Source organism: Tachypleus tridentatus, chromosome 10 (genome assembly GCF_004210375.1).
Source record: "Tachypleus tridentatus isolate NWPU-2018 chromosome 10, ASM421037v1, whole genome shotgun sequence".
Classification (NCBI taxonomy): Eukaryota; Metazoa; Arthropoda; class Merostomata; order Xiphosura; family Limulidae; genus Tachypleus; species Tachypleus tridentatus.
The window spans coordinates 74,205,708-74,227,438 of NC_134834.1; the positions used below are offsets into that span (position 1 = coordinate 74,205,708).

A 21,731-nucleotide genomic window follows, 5' to 3' on the forward strand; every position below is an offset into this window, starting at 1 on the left:
GCTTTCTCTAAATAAAAAAAAATAGAAATAAGATGTTGTCGCTTTAAAAAGGCTTCTTTAACTGATGTTTCAAGGTGAATTAAGTGGTCTATCATGGAGCATTGTCTTCAGAACCCACAACTGAGTGGGTGAGAGAAGGTTGTTTGATTCAAGGAACCAAACAAGACAAGCATTAATCATCCTCTCTAAGGTCTTACTGAGAAAACGCATCAAAGCAATCAGACAGTAATTCAAAGGAATCTTTGGATCCTTCCCAGGTTTAAGAATAGGGAGTACAGTAGCTTGACAATAAGCATCATGAAAGATGTTCCCCTGCCATATCCAGTTAAAGACAGCCAGGAGAATAGTAAGAGAGGCAGGATAAAGGTGGCATAGCATCTCATAATGTATATCATCAGGTCTAACTGATATATTGCCAGACCGATAAAGTGCAAGTTTGGGTTCCACCAGTGTAAGAGGGCAATTGTAGTCATAGGGATGATCAGTCGAAAAGGAAAGAGGCAGATTTCAACTCGTGTTTTAATTGTTAAGAAGGAAGGGGATGAGCTTGAAGAGCTAGATACATGAGAGAAACACTCACCAAGAGTACTGGCAATGCTCTGAGCAACAGCAACTTCATGGCCATTGAATATTAAGATAGAGAGGGGGGGGCAAAAGTATACCATCCACTCATCTTCCGGATCTTGTCCCATATGATTTTTGAACTGGTGGTTGAAGAAATGTTGGAGGTATATTTAATCCAAGATTCCTTCTGGCTTTGACATCTAACTCGCCAAGCCTGCGCATGGGCTTGCTGAAATGTAATGCAGTTTGCAAGCATGGGATATCTACGAAATTTATTCCAAGTACGTTTCCGAGTTTTTTGTGAGCACTATACCCAAACACCAGTATCAGACATAATGTACACTACACCCACTGAGGACGTCCTACCCTGGCACAAATGGACTAGCCACCTACAGGAATTCAAGGCCAAAGTGGTGTGTTGGAATTGAGCCCCTCAACCACCAGGATCCTCTCCTCCCCTTCAAGGGTCTCCACACGCAGCAAACATGCAGGTGAATGTTTAAATCCCAGAGGAGGTAAACTGAAAGTATAGAACCTTCTCCATGTACAGGAATCTAGCAGCAGGAGTTATAGAAAACTTTGAAGCAGCTAGTTTATAAATTCAGCAAATTACCACCTGAGAAAGAGAGATTATTGCATAATTAGATTTGATGTTTTGTAACATGTTGAAATAAAAAAGGAATTTTAATTCCTAATTTTCAGAAAGCAAATTTAAGACCATAACACAAGATTTACTTTTAAGGAATTTGGAAATTTTTAAAAATAAATTGCTTTTCATTCAAGATTAACATGTTCCTTTAAATGAGCAAAAACATAATAAAGAGAATAAAGACAAAGAAGAAACTCTGGGTAAATGTCACAACTTTAGCAAGCTTAAATCAATAGATACATTGAAAGATTTTCAAGAATATAGGTAAGGGATGTATTTAAAATAAAATTATGAAATTCAAGAAGATTTATGAGAAATAACCGATTCATAAAGCTAAAACTCATAATAAAAAGGTATGTTAAAAGTAAGCAGAATATTAAAATAGGAATTAGATCCTTAAAGATGCTGATGGCAAGATTTTTTGTTGAAGATGGATGAACCTTCAAATGTTGTCTTTCATTTTTCAAGAAAAAATTTTTGCAATATTCCTTATCTTAAATATTCTTTAGCAACATTCAAAAATACCTAAATAATGTAAATATTAATCTTTTGTTGATAAGAAGAATGCTTGATGCATTAAAAATAGAACAAGCATCAAGGTTAAAATATTTTTATTCAGGGTATTAAATGTACATCAATGATCAAACATATGAACCTCTCTTTCACTTTTGTTAAGTAGACAGTGTGAAAGTGCTTCAGGATTGAAGAATTGTTAATATTACTCCTGTTTTTAAAGGTGATAACTGAAGTAGCTCTGTTATTATTGGCTGGTTATTCTTACTCCTGTATTGGGAAAACTGTGAAGTGTTTGATAGCATAATTTAATGAAATATATCTGAGATAAAATCCAACATTAAATCACAATAAGGAAATACTGTCTTTTTTTTTAAGGATCTTATGCAGATACTCATTTGGATAATGGAAAGGGTGTGGAACCAATATTTTAAAATCTTTTGATAAGATGACACAAAAGACTAAGAAATTAACATCACTACAGGCTGGAGAAAGACCAATTAATTCTATTATAGTTTGATAGAAGTGAGAGGAAAAAATTATTTTTGGGGTCCAGGTATATTAGACCTTTGTTACTAGTGAAGTGCCTCATGGATCAATATTTGAGCCTTTTCAATTTTTAATTTGCAATAATGATATTTATCAGGCATAATTAGTAGGAAAGTTCACTATGATATTAAACTCTTAAGTATTTCTTGCTGTGTTGTATGTTTAAGGTATACTGAGTGCCTCGAGTGAACAGGAAGGTTTTATATAAAAAAAAAGGAGGTTCAATAAATACATATCACCTAAAAAACCCTAAATTTTCTGATTTTGGCCAAGTTTGAAGAATGAAAGAGACTGGACACAATGGGGAACAAAATAAAATTTATTTACAAAAACAAAAACTCAAAAGGTAAGATAAGTGCATGAGAGATGGTGCATTCAATGGTGATCTGCAATAAGTTAATCTTAAAGACTGTTTAGTTAAGTGTTTGAATCTGTTACAATTGTTCCAGACTGAGAAAATACAGAAATACATACAAGTAAAATGTTATTCTTCTCTGGGAAAGTGTGATACTCAAGTAAATGTTAGTTATTTCCACCAACAAATAAGGGAAGTTGCTTCTTTATAGAATCATATGATCTGACAGTGGAAAAATCAATGTCCACTTTTACATTGTTAGTTCAATATTACCAAACTTTTTCCATAAGAAAGCAGATGACACCACAAGTGAATGATTCAGGATTACAGGTAGCTAAAGCAAAAGGAGCTTGGTGACTTTTATGACCAATCATTCTGCATTGCAATTACTTGCATCTGCATGTATACAAAATTTTAAATATATACAATGAAATAGTAAAAAGCATGCAGTACAGATGTTTAGGTGTTACAAAATGAATTAGATCACAATTCCTTTTACAACAGTCCTTCCTTCAATCAAGCAACATTTCATGCTCAACTACAGCCCAAGTTTCTAAAACAGAAACTTAAATAGCATAACGATTTCAAAATGAATTCAACCACTGTCAGAGTTAAAATTACCTTGTATAACTCACAATTTATGAACTATGAAAATTTTCAGTTATCAAATGATTGCTTATGAACTCTTCACTTTACTGCAAAGCACATTTACATCCACCATTTGTTATCAGAAATTTCGTTTTCCATAATCTTCTTGATATTACTGTTTGAAACATTCCAGAAAGCTGGTTTTAAATTTTGTTTATCATTCAAACACTACAAAATAATAAAACTACTTACCAGCTCAACTTGTACATGATAACAAAAACAAATCAACCATCATACCTTTATACCATAAACAATGTTGTACAAAAATATCAACATGACATGTAGTACTGCATACCAGTATATATGATCACAATTTTATCTTTTTCAAGCTGGATCTGTATAGGGTGGACAATAAGTAAGGTTAAAAACTTAGTGAATCAACTATAGACACCTTCCATAATAAGCAACTTGCCCATTACTGTTAATTTGTAACTTCAAAACATTGAACAAATTGTTGTACTAGGAATGAAAAGCTTATTTTTGTTTTTAGGTAAAAACAAGCCTACTTTATAAAAGTTAAAAGTTTAATATATGCATGGAAATAAACACAAATAACATACCATGTGTCTTGTGTAGACTGAATTTAGTCATTTAATTAACTATTAACATTTTTCCCAATTAATACACATTAAATTGTTATACTTATTTTGCAGACAAGTGTAGAAAATGATTACCTACATTAAAATCACTATCGTAATTTGAAATAAATCACTAATGAAATGTACAATCTTTGAAAAGTATTCATGCTACATAATAATTGATGTTTTGCACACAAGATAACTTTCTAGCTTGAAATGACCTGAATGGTAAGTTCTAACATTGTTACAATCATAGTTAGTTTGGCTGTTACTTAAATTGTAATTAAGTGATTTTGCAAATAGTTTATGAACATTAGAATAGTTTATAAACATTTATTTTCGTAGCTTTGTGCACAATTCAAAACAAACAAAACATTTATGGTTACATTTTTTTAATAGAACCACAATGGTTATTACTTCTTAAGAGCATTAACACAATTTTTTTTTTGAAAACACTAACAAAACATCAGTAAAACAAAGCACAAAATTTGCTGCAAAAATAACTTAGTAATGCCCAACTTAGCAACTAGGATATATGTACAACAAATATGTACAACTTTAACTGTGACCTAGTAACAGGGTACTCTTTCAAACATGAATAGTTTTATACTGGAATATTAAAAAAGAAACTTTTGTAACTAATTTTAGACAAATTGGTATTTTAAACAAAAATAGTTAATAGGAATTAGTTTAACTTACCGATCACAATCCCAACGTGAAATCTTTTCAAATACTGTGTTTTCTGTATAGTGATGTCCCAGTAATTGTGGATCCCCAATTATCAAAATTCTTAAACTATTGCCAGACTGAGGATGAAATGGAGGCCAGTATAGCCAAGGGTAGAGCTTATAAATTCCCCACTCCATGTACAAAAATAAAACCACTAGTACGATCACAATAAACTTCATCCCTGTTCTATACAAAAAGTAAAGGCATTATAAAAAAACATTAGTAGGTTTTTAATTTTAATTGGCAAACTTTCTGACAAAAATGTAAATACTGAGTATCAAATTTAACATTTTAAGTATATTAACTATTTATTTAAAATATAAGTTACATATTATAATTAGCAAATTAGAAGCAGGAAAAGAACATTTCATTGTGAACTAGCAATTACTTAGTTGTTTTCTAAACATACATTTTTTTCAAGTTTGACAATGGTTCATCATAATCTACATAATTTTATAGGTTTCACTTAAATTATACATTACATATCAAACACATTAAATAAACTTACTTCCATGATGTAGGGATCGCCATTGTAATTTACACTTTGTTATGCTTAACCAGCTAACACAGAAATTATTTCAAACATTGAAACAAATCATTTTCCATCTGAAAAAAAACACAAATTATCTAAAAATAACACCAAATAAAAAATTCACTAAATTATTACTTCAGAGATATTAACTTTAAAATAAGGTACACTTGCAAAATATTTATTTATAGATTACTTGAGACCTAAATTTTCCATATCATTATTGTAGTTTTATCAGAATGTGGAATTAAGAAAATGCAAATAGATAAGTTTGATATTAAGACATTGTACTATGCCTGCAGGATATGGGAGTGTGATTTTACCCCCTAGTTTAGAGAAACTGGTGTGCTTTCCGATGGAGGTTGAAGAAAAAAAAAAAGAAAATGAAGGAGGGGGTTATAGAAAAGGAAAGGAAATAAAATATGAGAGGAAAAAGAAAAAAATGGAAAGAAAATACAAAAGGAATAGGGAAGAAATATGGATCAGATAGAGAGAAAGAAAACTCACAATAAGAATATCAAGATTAAGAATTGGCTTTAGTGTCTTCTTCACTCATTTCCTTACTCTCAGAGCACATCCATGTCAGTAAACAATTAAACAGTAGATCAAGTGAGATAATGTAATGACCAATGTAATTCTGTATCAAATTTTTTCTTTTACATCTTTGCATGGATGAATAATGAATATATAGAACTTTTTTTCTATTTTTCTAATTAATAAGATCAATATATAGAGACAGAATAAATATTTCTGTTTTTATAATTAATATTTATCTTGCTATGGATGATGCCTCACTACTATGTGACTTTTATGGACTGAATGTAAATCAGTTTTCTTCAGAAAGAAAGATTGTGGTTGATCTTCTTAATAAAAAAAAACAAAATCTCCATTTGTCTGAGATATGATTTGTCAAAATGGATTTATGAGAATGGCATCTCTCACCTCCTTCCAACTTATTCTCAGTTGATGCAAATATTTAGCATTGTTTCAGCCACATCCTGTTCCGTTGCAATATTATTCTCTGCGTTACGTTCAGTCAAAACTAACTTACGCTCTACACTGGACAAAAAAAACTCATGTTGCTATTTTAGATATTAAAATGGGAAATAAATTTTGTGATGAAGAACAAAATGGAAGAGATGATCACTGCTTTTGCCCATCAGAAGAATCATAAAAACTTACTGCTTATTTGAATTTTATTTGGTCTCATGCTTTATTCATTAGAAAAGTATAAACACTAGATGCAATGAAAAATTTATGTTTACAATTTTTGATTCTTAAAAGCAAATATATGTTGTTAGTTTTTTGGAGAAATCAGGGTACTGAAAGTATTTGTTCATGTTTTTTGATTCTTAATAACAAAGGTATGATGTTACTTTTTTGGAGGGGTCAGTATTCTGACCCCCAATTGGGAAATCTGTCCTGGGGCCTGCATCATAGCATCTACAGATAAAACAAAATTCATAGCTGCATGTTCATTTCTTACATTTTCAAAATAAATGCATTTGCAAAATATGTTAATGCAAGCTCCAATTTAGTTTTGAAACATTTTTACTCAAGCCCAAAACCACATTTTACTTTACAAAATTTAAAAGGTGAGTATTCATGTTAATCTGTGACAGTTTTGTGTTAACTAAAACAGAGTCAAAGTATTATTTAGAGTACAGTATTTTCACTAGAAATACTATCTTTACATGTACCAATGATAATACTAGAGTAGTAAAAGAATACTACTGACATTTAGCATTACTAATACAGTAATCACATTACACTGTACAATTCATAAAGTGTTTCTTTCAATGAAAGTGTCACTTAGATGAATAATCCATGTTGACATTAGGCATTAAGATTGAATTACACAAACTTTTGACACTTTAGGGTCCTAAAAGGTTATATTTACAAATGATGGATCAGAGCAGAATCAACTGAAATATTAAAAATTATAAAGGAATAAATTCAACTGATGTATTATCTCTTTTTTTAATGGTAAAGGGGGGGTTTATCAGTTTAAGAGTTAGTTTGATTGATCATCTAACTTAGGCAGTTCAATTCTTAAAACATGGTGGTCAGCTTTTGGAATACATGGTCTTAATACATGATAGATACATCAGGATTGGGAGAGTTTAAGAGAGGGCCCTTGTTTGCCCTCACATATTACAAACAATTTAAAGGAGAACTTCACATTTATTTTCATCAGGGATGGGTGCTTAACTCAAATTGATATAACAGATTAATATCATTAGTGATACTTACAACTGGTTTATTGAAATTACAATCAAACTGATTACTGTACTAAAAATAATTAACTAATCAAAATTAGTGTTTCCAATGACTACAGTTTTCATTTATTCCAAATATCTGAGTTTCATTTGAGAATAATTGATCACTTGAACATAATTTATTAACTAAGGTTAGATTGTGGTGAGTACAAGGATAAACTAAATGCAAAACATTAAGTTTGGCATAGAATATAAATATAGAAATAGTTTGAAGGATAGGTTTAGTTGTTACATTATAATTCTAGAAGTATAAGAAATAAAACAGATGACTTTAGGAAACTGATAAGAATGGAGAATTTTAATATAATGGTAATAGTTGAAAAATGGTTAAACATAGATGATTTTGATAACAGAAATTTCTTTGAAATACAAGGTTATAGGTTATTCAATAGGGATGGAGTATTAAAGATAGGGGGTAAAGAATGGTTTTATATGGAAAATGCAAGTTGCATCCTGTTGAAGATATTGAGGGTAATAGCAAGGAGATTGAATCCACTTGGGTTCCTATTAGTGGATATAAAATGAAATAGCTTTTAGTGGAAAAATGTTACAGACCATCAGATGATACTCATGAAATTAGTGAGAAACTTTACAGTGAGACTAAGATTTAAGTTGTTAATGAGGTCATGGTTATGGGTGATTTTAATTTCAGGTATACAGATTGGGAAATGTTACACTCAAACCATGAGAGGGAAAGGTTTTTGAAAACTTTAAGATGGTTTTCTTCACCAATTAGCAAAAAAATGTACTAGATACAGTGCCATTTTACATTTATTATCAACTTGTAATACAAAAATTTTTGATACAGTGGAAATTAAAGAACATCTGGTTGCAACTGATCATTTCTCAATTAGGTTTGATGTTTTGCTGCATATGAGAAAAACCAAATGTTTTGGTTACAAATTACAAAATTTGTAATTTTGAAAGGATGTGACAAGAATTATCAGTTGTGAATTGGGCAGCTGAGTTATTTGGAGACACAAATCAAACGTGGAACAGTTTTAAGGATAACTTTCTAAATATTCAGGATAAACATATTTCTTATAGAAAGAAAAGAGTAACTGCAAGGATGTGACAGCTGAAATGGATACGAGTTGGCATTAAGACTTTTTTAAAAATTACAAGACTTTAGTTTCAGGACATCACAGCTGAAATAGAACAATGGGTACCTTGTCCTTAAACATTACATTATGTTATGACTGATCAATTATACATTCTACTACTGATCCAGCTCTAGTTTTCATAGAAAAAATATAACAGTTTTTCTGTTTCAGTGCAGTGCAAACCATATTTGCAAACAATACTTTTAAATTAAAATTAATACTTGAGAAATAATTATTTTTATGAAGACTAATTTTGCTCTTTCATCACCACATGTCTAAGGAAAGATACTTTTCTTTAATTATTGGAAAGGGTTCATTGGATGGCTACTACAATGATCCTTGAAATGGAATGGTTAACATCCATGTTTAACTTATTTTTTGTTAAGTCAAAAGAAAAGAAAGCTATCTGATGCTTTCATTTGAAACTTCGAGACATAAGGTTTTTGTGCTTTGGTCTTTTATCTTTATCAGTTTATATTAATTAAAATGTCACATTTGGATTGATAATTTATATCTTATTTCAAAGCCAAATTGGCACAGAGTACAATATTTATGCAAAAGTAGACTAATTAACTGCTAAACAAATTCAAATAAAACATTACTAATATTTTAGTAGTTAGATTGAGATTGGTAAAACACAAAAATTACCATTTTATCTTCACTCAAAGAAATTACCAAGAATTTTAAAACTCTGAATTGGAAAATATGATTTTCTTTCATAATATTTTTTATAAATCAAATTAATTAAAATTTCATTTCATTTTGATCAGACTTTACTGCACTCTTAAATACAAGAACCATGAAATACAATAGTGAAAATAACCCAATACCATTTTATTACTAATTCGCAACTTACTGAATGCACTGTCTACCAGTAAACAATCTATTCGAAGTTGATCAATAATCTACTACTCTCATAAAAGTAAAATTAAAAACCATAGAAGGTTCACTTAAAAGTTATTTTGGTCAAGGAGAAAAGTAAAACCATAATCAAATATCATTTGTAGGTTATATGCTTGCGAAAGGCAGTAATCATGTTTTAATAAAATTCACTTAATGTGTCATATAACAAAATAAGAATAAAAACCCACACAGATTATTCGGGAAGTGTTTTTGTATAAACTTATCTATTACATTCACTGTATCTGAGATTCTATATGGAGTTTATATCGGTAGTACACCACAGAATTAATATAAAAATTATAAAATTTGTACAACTCAGCAACTTAACTTTCCACGTACACATACTCACAATTGTCCTCACTAATATAGAAGCATCCTCTACTTGCATTAACTCGCCAGTATTTTTTTCCCTTAAAATTTACAAACATAACACATATTCTCCAAACGTGTCATAAAAAACAATCGCATCTTTCGCATAAATAGGCCATTGTTAAATATACGAATTTTTTAGCAAGATTTTATCTTTTAAAAATTACGCCTTTGTTTGTAATAAAAAAATAATAATTCGCGAACAAAAAACATTTAAAAACCACTGCAGTATATCATACTTTTCACCTCATCCTCTGTATATATATATATATATGTATATTCTTATCCTTGACTCCTGAATTTCACATCTCATATTTCACAAATTAATGCAAATAACAATTGTCTTACACATTACTACAGAAAAAAAACTAATATTACTCTTGTCAGCCCTGTTACTGATATCTGATGAAACTTTATACGTTAATTATAGTTCTGCTATTCTTTTTCTGTGCGTGTGTTCTTATAGCAAAGCCACATCGGGCTACCTGCTGAACCCACCGAGGGGATACTCTTTTTCTAACCTACTTGTTTTGTATCAAGCAAACTTTTCAAAATTGAAATATGTACATTAGCATATTAAAAATATAGACCAAAATGTTAATGGATAAGCATAATGAGCCCGGCAGGTGGTTAAGGTACTCAACACGTAAGTTGAGTGTCGAGGATTCGAGTCCCCATCACACCAAACATGCTTGCTCTTTCAGTCGTGGAGCGTTATTATGGGCGTTAGTAACAAACTGCCTTTCCTCTACTCTTACACTGCTAAATTAGAAACGATTTTGCGCGAAAGTTCAAAACAAACAAACTGATAATGAATTGTAGAGTCACAAAAATAATTGTAATCATCTTTATTGGATGTTTCGGAATTACACACATTTCATCTTCAGTAAATATATGAAATTAACGAATTGAAAAATTCTCAGTATAATAATTCCTAATGTAAAAATAAAATGAATAGAGTTGGAAAATTATAAAGCATTAAATTTCAAAAAAAGAAAGAAAAAGAGCCATAATAAAGAAAGTTTGTTTGTTTTGGGAATTTCGCACAAAGCTACTCGAGGGCTATCTGTGCTAGCCGTCCCTAATTTAGCAGTGTAAGACTAGAGGGAAGGCAGCTAGTCATCACCACCCACCGCCAACTCTTGGGCTACTCTTTACCAACGAATAGTGGGATTGACCGTCACATTATACACCCCCACGGCTGGGAGGGCGAGCATGTTTAGCGCGACGCGGGCGCGAACCCGCGACCCTCGGATTGCGAGTCGCGCGCCTTACGCGCTAGGCCATGCCAGGCCATAATAAAGAAAGAAGGTAATAAGTTTGAATTTATAAGTTTATAAATTTGGATTTATTTATAAGTTTGGATTTTCATTCATAATATATAGACTTCCTTACATTAATAGTTTGTGACCATTACATCCATAAGTTAGAATTGAAAATTCTTATAAGGAAACAGGGTGTGATGACGTTTTATTATGACAATACATTGAAGAGTGAGGTGGAGCTTAAGTTTAGTTTTGCAAGAAACTTCTATATTCTACGTACAAATATGTTTGGTGTGACAGTCTTTCGAACTTGCGACTTGTAAAGTATGAGTCGAATATCATACTTAACCACCTAGCCTTTTATAAACTTAACTCTTCTTTGTTAGCTACAAGGATTTTCAAATTTCGTATAGAAAACTTCGTTGAAATATAAAACTTGCTTTACTAAATTTATATTTCAATTTATTATTTTTGATAATATTTATGTTTTCCACGTTTGATTGTTTGTTTTGAATTTCATTCAAAGCCACACGAGGGCTCTCTGCGCTAGCCGTCCATAATTTAGCAGTGTAAGACTAGAGGGAAAGTAGCTAGTCATTACCAGCCACTGCCAATTCTTGGGCTACTCTTTTACCAATGCATTTTGCTAATACAGCTGTAAGTCTACGGATTTACAATGCTAAAATTAGTGGTTCAATTCCCCTCGGTGGGTTCAGAAGCTATCCCAATGTGGCTTTGCTATAAGAAAACACTTCTACCAACGAATAGTGGGGATTGACTGTAACATTAGAACGCCCACATAGCTGAAAGAGCGAGAATGTTTGGTGTGACGAGGATTCGAACCCACGACCCTCAGATTACGAGTGGAGTGCCTTAACCACCTGGCCATGCTGGGCCTCCTTGTTTGAAGTATCAAAAAATAGTTAATATGTGTTCCATCGTTTGAAATAATAAAATTATATTTATGAACTATATTGAATAATTGGTCACTATTCATATTATGTATTTGCATAGTGACAATTAAGAGATTGGATCGTAATCCAAAGATACAGGATGAACAAATTTTATATCTGGATTTCATGGTTGTCTGCTGTTGTAATTTAACCTTGTTCTCCATCTATTATTCCAACAATCATTTTAAGAAGCTTCATCGTTTGAAGTTTCACTCAACTGTATTAAAGCCCTCATTAAATTATCATTATTATTATTACTTGCTTTCATTTCAGCTATATAAGAGTAGTTAAGGAGAAATTTTTATTCATGATCACTCTTGGGTATTATATAAAACACTTTTAAAGTCATTATAGAATTTACTAGTTGATTAGCTATCGAACTCTAGCCTTTCCTTTATTAACGATAATAGATAACTTCCTATACTGTTAATTAACATGATTTCCAGTGACATTCTGCTATAGAACATTATGTTTACTTTATGCAGATGTTGCTTGAAATTTGTAATTTTATTTAATCAAAAGTAACTTTAAGTTATAATTACATAGACTATTGTCTGAAAATTTTATAACAGCTTATAAAATGCGAGTTAGGCAAGAAAAGATAGATTACTAATTATTGTATTAATTAGTGAATTATTGAGAAAGTGCTTGTTAACCAGCAAATACGTTTGTGACTTGTGTTAGTTACTGGAAGATAATTATTCAATTCAATAGTGTAAATTTTGAATTCTGTTTGCGACAGAATAATGGAGATATAAGAAGTATAAAAATTAGTTTAAATTATTTTACAAGTTTGGTTGTTGGATTTTGTATAAAGCTACATGAGGGCTAACTGTGCTAGACATCCCTGATGTTGAAGTGATGGACTAGAGAAAAGGCAGCTAGTCAACATCACCCACCTCCAACTCGTGGGTTACCTTTCACAGAAAAAATCGTGGAATTTAACTACTACTCTTATAAATGCGCCCATAACTTTAAGGTGTGGAGCAGTCCAGCACAATAGCTACTAGATTCCACTTAGCCTGGCATGTAAGTGGAATTACTAAGTCAGGCTTTCCAATCAGAGAATGTCAGTTATGTAAAGCCTTGCGACAGTGGTCGATAAAAGAAAATGCTTTTTCATCAGTATACTTGAATTTGAATTGATTTTTTACAAAAGCATTTAAACTAACCCACTCAACAATATCAACTATTAAAACAACACAAACACATGAATTCCTAACTGAAAATATAAGCTTAAAGGTGAATTTTCAACAAATTTAATAATTGCCTTAGACACTGTACTTTGGTTAGGTATAATTCCTGTTTGGTTGCCATATTTTTAAACACTTTAGTTTTTGAGTAAAAAATGAAACAAAATATGCGGGTCCTCAAACTTAAGTTCCTCTCGGTCGTTCGGCTGTTTCCGTGACGTTTTACAACTATGACGTATAGTTGCCAAACACGTTTCGTTGCTGCCAACCATTTTGTTCCTTTCAGTGCTGGTGTTTTATACAAATCTATCGGTGCTTTTTTCGGATTACATACTTTGTGAGACTATTTTTTGTCTTGATATTGCTACTTTATGTTTGTTTAATGATAACATGGTTTACTGTGTTGCTTATGGTTGTAAAAACGGTTCGGCATCGGAGAAAAGCTTCTTTTCGTTTCCGTGCAAGGAGAAGGAACCGGGAAGGTGGCGACAGTGGGTGCGGATGGTCAATAGGAAAAACTGGACTCCTTCACACCATGCGACAACAAACGCACTCTGTCCTGGTTGACATCTGCTCGCATAAACCACACCTACACCTTGCACAAACATACAGAATATATCATATAAATTATACATGTATGGTAAATATTAAATTAACTATTCAGACTGCTACATCTAGTTTAATTTTATGGACAGAATTATGACGTATAATTGAAATTCATTTTGTTACGAGTCATAAATACCTGGTACAATGATTGTGGAAGGGCCGAGTATTAGTTACCATAGTCTGTAAAGTATAAACAAATAAAACCCAGTCTGTGATACCAATGATTTATAAACATCAGACAGGTTTCGAGATGCTTAAAATTGCACGTGAAATAATACAGACCTTATTTGTTTTCATGACTTAAACTTACCATTCTTCCACTGGAGGTATGACCAACTAGCACCCATGCCGGTTGCGAGTGATTAAGTTGCGAGAGTAGCAAAACTCTAGCAGCATAATGCTAGAAATAGGGTTTCAGTAACAGACAGCCTAACGTGTACCTTTGTGTGTCAATACAAACAAACAGCTACCTGGGTCTGGCAAGGCCAAACGTGTTAAGGCGTGCGATTCGTAATCTGAGGGTCGCGGGTTCGCATCCTCGTCGCGCCAAACATGCTCGCCCTTCCAGCCGTGGGGTCGTTATAATGTGACGGTCCATCCCACTATTCGTTGGTAAAAGAGTAGCCCAAGAGTTGGCGGTGGGTGGGGATGACTAGCTGCCTTCCCTTTAGTCTTACACTGCTAAATTAGGGACAGCTAGCACAGATAGCCCTTGAGTAGCTTTGTGCGAAATTCAAAAACAAACAAATACCTGGTATTTTTTTTACACTAATTGACCGTGTATTTGGTTTTAAGTACGAAAACAATATCAACTAATATGTAAAATATTTTATTCGTGAATATCCAGGTCATTTTTTATAAATATTCATACAGTTATTTTGTATCCAGTTAGTACTATTTATGTAAACTGGATGTGCAAATGTCATAAATCTACAATAATCTATATCTTAGATAATGGTTAGGTACTGCTGCTCTTGCTCCATATAGTACAATGACAAAGTGTTTTCTGGTTCTCCACTTTAAATGGTTTTATTTTACATTGTTTGTTAAAATGCATTCTTATACTTTTTATTGTCAAATTACTCATGTTGTTATGCATATTATGTGCCACTTTATTTGCTGAAGGACTATTTTTAATATATCATGTTTTTTCTTGTTTAAGAGTATTGTCACATACTTTTTTTCATTTAATTGAAATTATTTTCTTTGTAATATTTTCGTCTGTTAAGCCATGCGCTCCTTGAGAGTCAGGTGAGATGTATACTAATTTTTACTTAACTTTCTGTAGTTTTCTTTTTATCATAGTGTTTATTAGTGTTGTTAGGCAAGTGATTCGATCGAAGACAAGTTATTCAGGTTAATGGAGTAGTGCACGGTTAACTTTTGATTTTTACTGCAGTTAATGGATGAGGAATGACATGGAAGTGAAGGTGGAAGGTATGCGTGGTGTAGTATGGTACCAGGTATTTGCCACCCCTTCGTTAATTTGCAAAAGTTGCCAGATTTCTTTCACTTCACTATGAACACAGAAAGTCACTTAAATAATTACAGTTAACTTTTCTTGATTTTAGCTCTTCCTGGAACCTAATTTTCAACTAATCAAGTTTTGTTTCAGTAAAGATTGCTTATGATCTCCCCAAATAGTTTGCTGTCTTTTGTTGATCAATCAGCTAATGACCTGTAATTCATGTCCTTGCATTAGAATTACAACTGATGTAGGTCATATGCTGAGAAGTGGCTTATGCAACCTTACTTTGTTTGATGTTATTGTATGTTTAGTATTAAAACCAAGGATCTCCATCTTTAGGCAGATTTTAGTAACTGCTTGAATTGAAACATGCTAAAACTTTTTGGTAAGAGACAAGATATATTTCATTATAAATTTAACTTTATTTTTATGTTAGATTTTGTTGTAACTTGCAATGCGAGTCTTTGATTTATTTTTTATATTAACTTTGAGTTTACTTAAATATAATAGCGCCGTAGTTTTTACCTTATGGGGATACACATTGGACTATTAAAAAAGAGAACTCGCCAAGGTTTAACTTACTCTCTTTCTCTCACCTGTTCAACACATTTATTGTAGATACATTTGATTGTGCTATCTTTCAGTGTATTGTGTTTGTCTCTCTGTTGTTGTTTATTGTTAATTTATTTGGGTCATTCTTTAAAACAAACGCAGTACAGAGCTTGCAGAGTAGCAGATTCTGTTATTTAATATTACAACAACTTTGTACAGTATATGATTATTACTTCATGTTGCGATTTGAAAGTTAATTTAATTTTAATATTCAGATCAAAAGACACCTTGAGATAAGGAGGGAAGTTGAAATAAAAGTAATTTATTTTTTCCATAACTAGTTTCAAATAGGTTTTGGTTAAGACATATTTTTCTAAGTTTTCCAATTGATCATATCGTTAATAGAACCTACTCTTGCTCTGTAGTAAATCCATTTACTGAAGCATACCATACAGTCTTATATAACAGAACTAAAAGTTATTGAACTACATTATTATGAATATGAACACTTTTTTTATTCACAGGTGTCATTTGATTTATTTTTTGGACAAACTTTAAAGTATCTGAACACAAAAGACTATTTAGTTACATTTAGTGTTGTAATCAAATAATTTGCTCATTATGGAATTTGTTTTGAAGATGTTTATTTTTTTTTGACTCTCTAGCGCTGTAACATTTGTAAAACGAGATTGTTATAGAAAGACTTTTTAAAGCCACATAGAATTTATGATGGATAGGAAGTTCTTACAGTTTTGTATGAAGATATGATTGAAAGATGTAGAAACTTTGCGAGTAGTAGTGAAAACTGTATCTGACATGGTAATCTATCTTCAAGAAACAAGCCTTTTAAACGAAATCCATGTTACTACTATACTAATACTACTAGCTTGTATGCAGGTGCACAGGGAATTAAAGATGTTCTGTGATGGTATAGCAACTTGAATCTTTAAAGACTTACCTAGGTGGTCATTGTGGAACTTCAAGATGTTTATTAACTAAGGTTAGCTCAGGTATCACAAGATGATGGTTGGAGTTACCTTTGGTTAAAGAGATTGGTGAGATAAAACAGTGAATCGAGTCTTCTGCAAAGTGCCACATTGCTAGCAAGAAAAGCAGCTAGCATCTGGTCAGAATCCAATAAACTCTTGGAAAAGCCAGATACCTTCTGAGCTGTTAATATCCATTAATGATCTTCTTTGATGTCCAATTACTGAGGTTGATCTGGGATGCAATGATGACACTTAACTGCATATATTATTATTTAGAAAAATTTGTGTTCGTTAAGATGTGCATGTCCAGGGACTGTTAGAAGTAGACAACAATCTTCAACGAATGTCTATAACCTTTGAGCTACAAATTAGTAGAGAAGTTGGTAGTTGACATCAGCTTGTACCACCATTTAATTATTGAGTGATATGAGTAGGTAGATTAGCCAGTGTTTTATAGAGATAGTGAAGAAGGATTTTACAATTGCCTCAAACGTTTGAAGTAAATTATTGCTTGGAATGAATTGATAAAGAAATAGTCAGCACGTCTCTGATTATGACAAATCTGGTACAATGTTTGATGCCCTAGAACATTTGAATGAGGATTGACATAACAAATGAAACAATTGTCAAGGAGTTGCACCCCATAATTGATAGTGTGAAAACGTGAATAATCTGTAGGACCAAGTTCAAACGTTGAAAGCAAAGACCTCAAAAAGTACTGAAAATCTACATGAACAAATTAAGAAGATTGTATGGCAAAGCATTCTTAAGCATGTAACATGGTGGTTGTGATGAGATACTTATTGACATGTTTATTAAGAAGCTACCGAGCAAGTGTGTGTTTTACTGTAGTAAAAGACATTTCTTCTAACCCTGAAACATTTTCTGTGACAACATGGCTCAAATGTCTCGTAATGCTCCATACTCTGGAACAGAAAAACAAATTAACAGCTGTGTACTCAGCTGCAACAGACTTCAAAGCCTGTGACAACCCTAATGCACAGAAAAAGCATCAACTGTCAGTTCCACTGCAGGAATTTGGTTTTACCTGAATTATTACACTACTAAGTCTATCCGCCACTTGCCACCATCCCTAATTTTGAACAACTGACCAGAAGGAAGGCAGCTAATCAGCAGCATCCTATCGCTCTTATTTGACGCTAAGATACTGAAAATATAAAAATAACATCTTCACAGCTTAAAGTACGGGGAATGTTTTATGACATTACTAGCACTAAGATTCAAAGTTCTATTACAGGGTCAACCCACACCCATTCTTATGAATCATCTGAAAGAAATGATTACTATATATATTGTGCCTTGAAAGTTAATTTAATGTACAGATCAGAGAACAGTAGGGAAGATGAAATAACGATTAATTTCATCCTTTCAAAAACGGTTTCGAATATGTCTTCAGTAAGATATATTTATGGAATATTTTTAAAATTCCATGCAACTGTTCTAGATATAAGTCAATTGATTGTAGAAAGATTGTAAGAACGTGCTAATCTTTTTCCTTAGAATAAGATTGCATACTGTATTGGTTATTTCATGTAACGTACCCCGCTAGTACAGCGGTATGTCTTCGGGTTTACAACGCTAAAATCAGAGGTTCGATTTCCCTCTGTGGGCTCAGCAGATTGCCCGATGTGGCTTTGCTATACGAAAACAAACATAAACAAACAATTTCATGTAATTTCGTGTCTGTTTAACCCTGAATCTATGTTTAATTCTGGGGAAATGCATCCAATTTTTAGAATTAACGTTGATATTTGTACAAATTGTTATGAATTGACCGGCCTTTTCCTTGTCAAAGGGAGCTTTTCATGACGTTTTAATGAAGGAATACCGAGAAATTTCGTGAAAGTTAAAGCCTCTATAAAACTTAGAAGTTCTGTGTATTACCAAGAAGTTTGTTTGTTTTGGAATTTCGCACAAAGCTACTCGAGGGCTATCTGTGCTAGCCGTCCCTAATTTAGCAGTGTAAGACTAGAGGGAAGGCAGCTAGTCATCACCACCCACCGCCAATTCTTGGGCTACTCTTTTACCAACGAATAGTGGGATTGACCGTAACATTATACGCCCCTACGGCTGGGAGGGCGAGCATGTTTAGCGCGACGGGAGCGCGAAGCCGCGACCCTCGGATTACGAGTCGCACCCCTTACGCGCTTGGCCATGCCAGGCCCCATTACCAAGATAAACAGACTAGATATAAATACTAGAACGAGTGAATTAGTTACTCATTTCATATTAATAAAGATAGACATTGATAGCAAATACGCCTATTTGTCGTCGATTAAGTTAGTTGAATTAGTGAGCAAACTGATTTCGGTTAATAAGGAATTATGCATGTAGGTTTATTTGTAGATTAGGCGTACATTAAATTCTGAAGTTAGGCATAACAGTGAATGTAGTCTGTAGCAAACAGTTTTGAAGAAATAAATTAATTCGTTATCGTTATATGGACTGGACTTCACATTATTTTAATCAAATAATTCCAGACAAGCTGGTCCAAAAAAATATACATTATAATAATATATTATTTAAAATATTTGTTAATTAATATCAACTTTCATAAAAGGAAATAACTCAAATAGATCAGGAACTTATAAAACAATCAATAATCTTATTTTTATCACAAATCTACACTATGGGTTACTAGCATTCTATCCACTGAAGAGAATCGAAAACCGGATTTTAGTGTTGTAAATCTAAGTTAATTCCACGGTAATGAACATAGATTATTAGATATATTGTTCTCATACTATTGTTTAAGTTATAAGGGCCTGTATCTTCAGTTTAGCTGGTATCTTTGTTGTTAGCGATATTTTCGGCCGTAATCTAAATATTATCACACAATATTTCGCCAGCTTAGAGTTTAATTAGTTTTAAATTCATATGCTAAGCTAACAATTCAAAATAATCTTCAAAATAAAAATAGTAATTAAAAATCAAAATTAATTTTTAAAATATATATTAAACAATTTAAACAACAGTGCTAATTGCGGAATACGGCGTTAGGATCCTTGTCTGATTAAAGCACGGTATAACATCGTTCTTTCCTTGTCTTTTGCGTATGCGATTATTTTTTATTTTGTCTCTGCTCAAAACAAGGTTTATTTCCATATATATATATATCCTGTTTTTTGTGAACTCACATGTGCATTTTAATTTTCTTTGCTGTCCTGTTTGAAATAATACTCTTCGTAATACCTACGTAACTTGTTGTTTTGCGAATACTTGTAACAACCTGTAGGGCATCGGCATATCTGAGTACCAAAGGTAATCGTAAAAAAGTATAGAAAATTGTAGTTTTAATATTAAGATCAAAGTACATTATTGTATAACATTAAAAATAAAACAACAATAAATTTAAAATGATAATTCTACTTTAATGCTTAAAAATAATATTATTATAACTGCTTTAAAAAATGCGGTATTCAGTCTACAGTAGTAATGCATGATCCCAAACGTGAATGCCTTGTTTACAGTATTTAAAAATTACAAATGTTTTATATGTTGGAAAGATTTATTTGTAAAGTATTTTTATGTAAAAATAATTTTGAATATTAATTTCTAATAATTATTTAGTTAATGTTGTAAGTCAATGCACCTACAAGATTCTCCGTGAACAGTGGCCAAGACAACACAACAATTTGCGACCGATAGAGGGCCAAAACTACATTACAGTCCTTATGTGGGGTGAAAGAGTGCGTTTAGTTCCACACGACCTGAATATTGTGAGGTGGGCTGAAAGTTACTCTGGTACGGATCAAAAACTATTGAAGTTTAACATCTTTATCTTCTTTGCTCGTGATTGTTTACTACGTGTGTAAGAACTCGGTTTATTATCATTCAATAATTAAACTTATGCTAGTTCAACTTTTAGCGGTTTTTTTGTACCAAACTTCTGTGCTCACGGAAAGTAAGAACTTTTATCTGCTTAAAGTTAAAACCATTAATTTATAACTTTCCAAAGTAATTGTCGGTTTAGAACTGTACCGTATCTTACAATGGTAACCAATTTCGTTTGCAGTTTGTAAGGTAAAGCTTTGATGAGTGTGCAGAAAAGAAACGACAGAGATCTTGATGAGGTGCGAATATACCGTTTTTTATGTAACGGGCATAAATAGTTTCGGGACGCGAAGGCGCCATTGCCGTGTGAGGGAAAACTTGCGAGATTGACCTCGTACGAGGATGAACGTTTTCAGTGAGAGATATGTTGTGTTATCAAGAAAAGTTAGAAACGATTAGTGCATCAGAGTGAGCCCGCCATCCACCTGAATTCCACTAAACGACACATTTTATTTTTACGTATCTTTCCGAACTGAAGTTGTAAACTACATAATCAACGAACTCGCTTAAAAAAGTTGCGCGTGTGCTAATTTTTCTTGCTAGGTTATTCGAGGAGAAATATTTTACACAAAAATAGAACTGGTACATAATTAAAGAGACCGAGTTGAATTAATACTTTAACTATAAAAAAGAGAGATACTGAGAAGATGATGAAGTGTTTTCCGTAAGTAAAAGAAAAGCAAAAGAGCGGTTTCTATCAAAGCTGCCTACTTTTAAATGATAAGAGGTAGCCAACTCGGCTTGACTATGTTTCATCTTTGCCGCAGAAGGTGGTTACAGAAGTTCTTGGCATTGTCAGTGACATTGTTTCTGTTGTACGTGCCTGAAACTGAAAGTGAGTATTGTAGTTTAATGATAAATATATATATATATATATATCTGGTCAATATATGTTTTAACTATACATTTACAACATACTACGCTGTTTGAGTCATTAAGTGGTAGTACTGGTACTGAATCCATATTTTAATCTGTTGAAAACTTATTACGAATTTTAGTTTTACTGTATCTCATTTGCTTACTTTGAAATAAATCCGCTGTTTTAAAAATAAAATTTACACTTGCAGTCAAAACAACCATAA

At 32.3% G+C, this 21,731-nt stretch overlaps 2 protein-coding genes across 4 annotated transcripts in view; one reads left to right on the forward strand and one right to left on the reverse strand.

Annotated features, from left to right (window-relative positions):
* Positions 1–9,902, reverse strand: part of Mppe (Metallophosphoesterase) — a 53,482-nt gene extending 43,580 nt beyond the window's left edge. Inside the window, exons 1-3 of one of the 3 annotated variants that reach the window (XM_076462146.1) lie at positions 9,749–9,902; positions 5,094–5,191; positions 4,556–4,771 (exon numbers count right to left, since the gene is read on the reverse strand). In XM_076462146.1, coding sequence (XP_076318261.1) covers positions 4,556–4,771; positions 5,094–5,116 — 239 coding nt within the window. In that variant the 5' untranslated portion in view covers positions 5,117–5,191; positions 9,749–9,902. The other 2 variants (XM_076462147.1, XM_076462148.1) reach the window with 2 other exon arrangements.
* A 10,604-nt stretch (positions 9,903–20,506) lies between these two features.
* The window catches only part of LOC143228381 (extracellular matrix organizing protein FRAS1-like), a 206,217-nt gene continuing 204,992 nt past the window's right edge, over positions 20,507–21,731 (forward strand). The window contains exon 1 of the mRNA XM_076459646.1: positions 20,507–21,484. Coding sequence (XP_076315761.1) covers positions 21,367–21,484 — 118 coding nt within the window. The 5' untranslated portion in view covers positions 20,507–21,366. The remainder of the gene's footprint in view (positions 21,485–21,731) is intronic.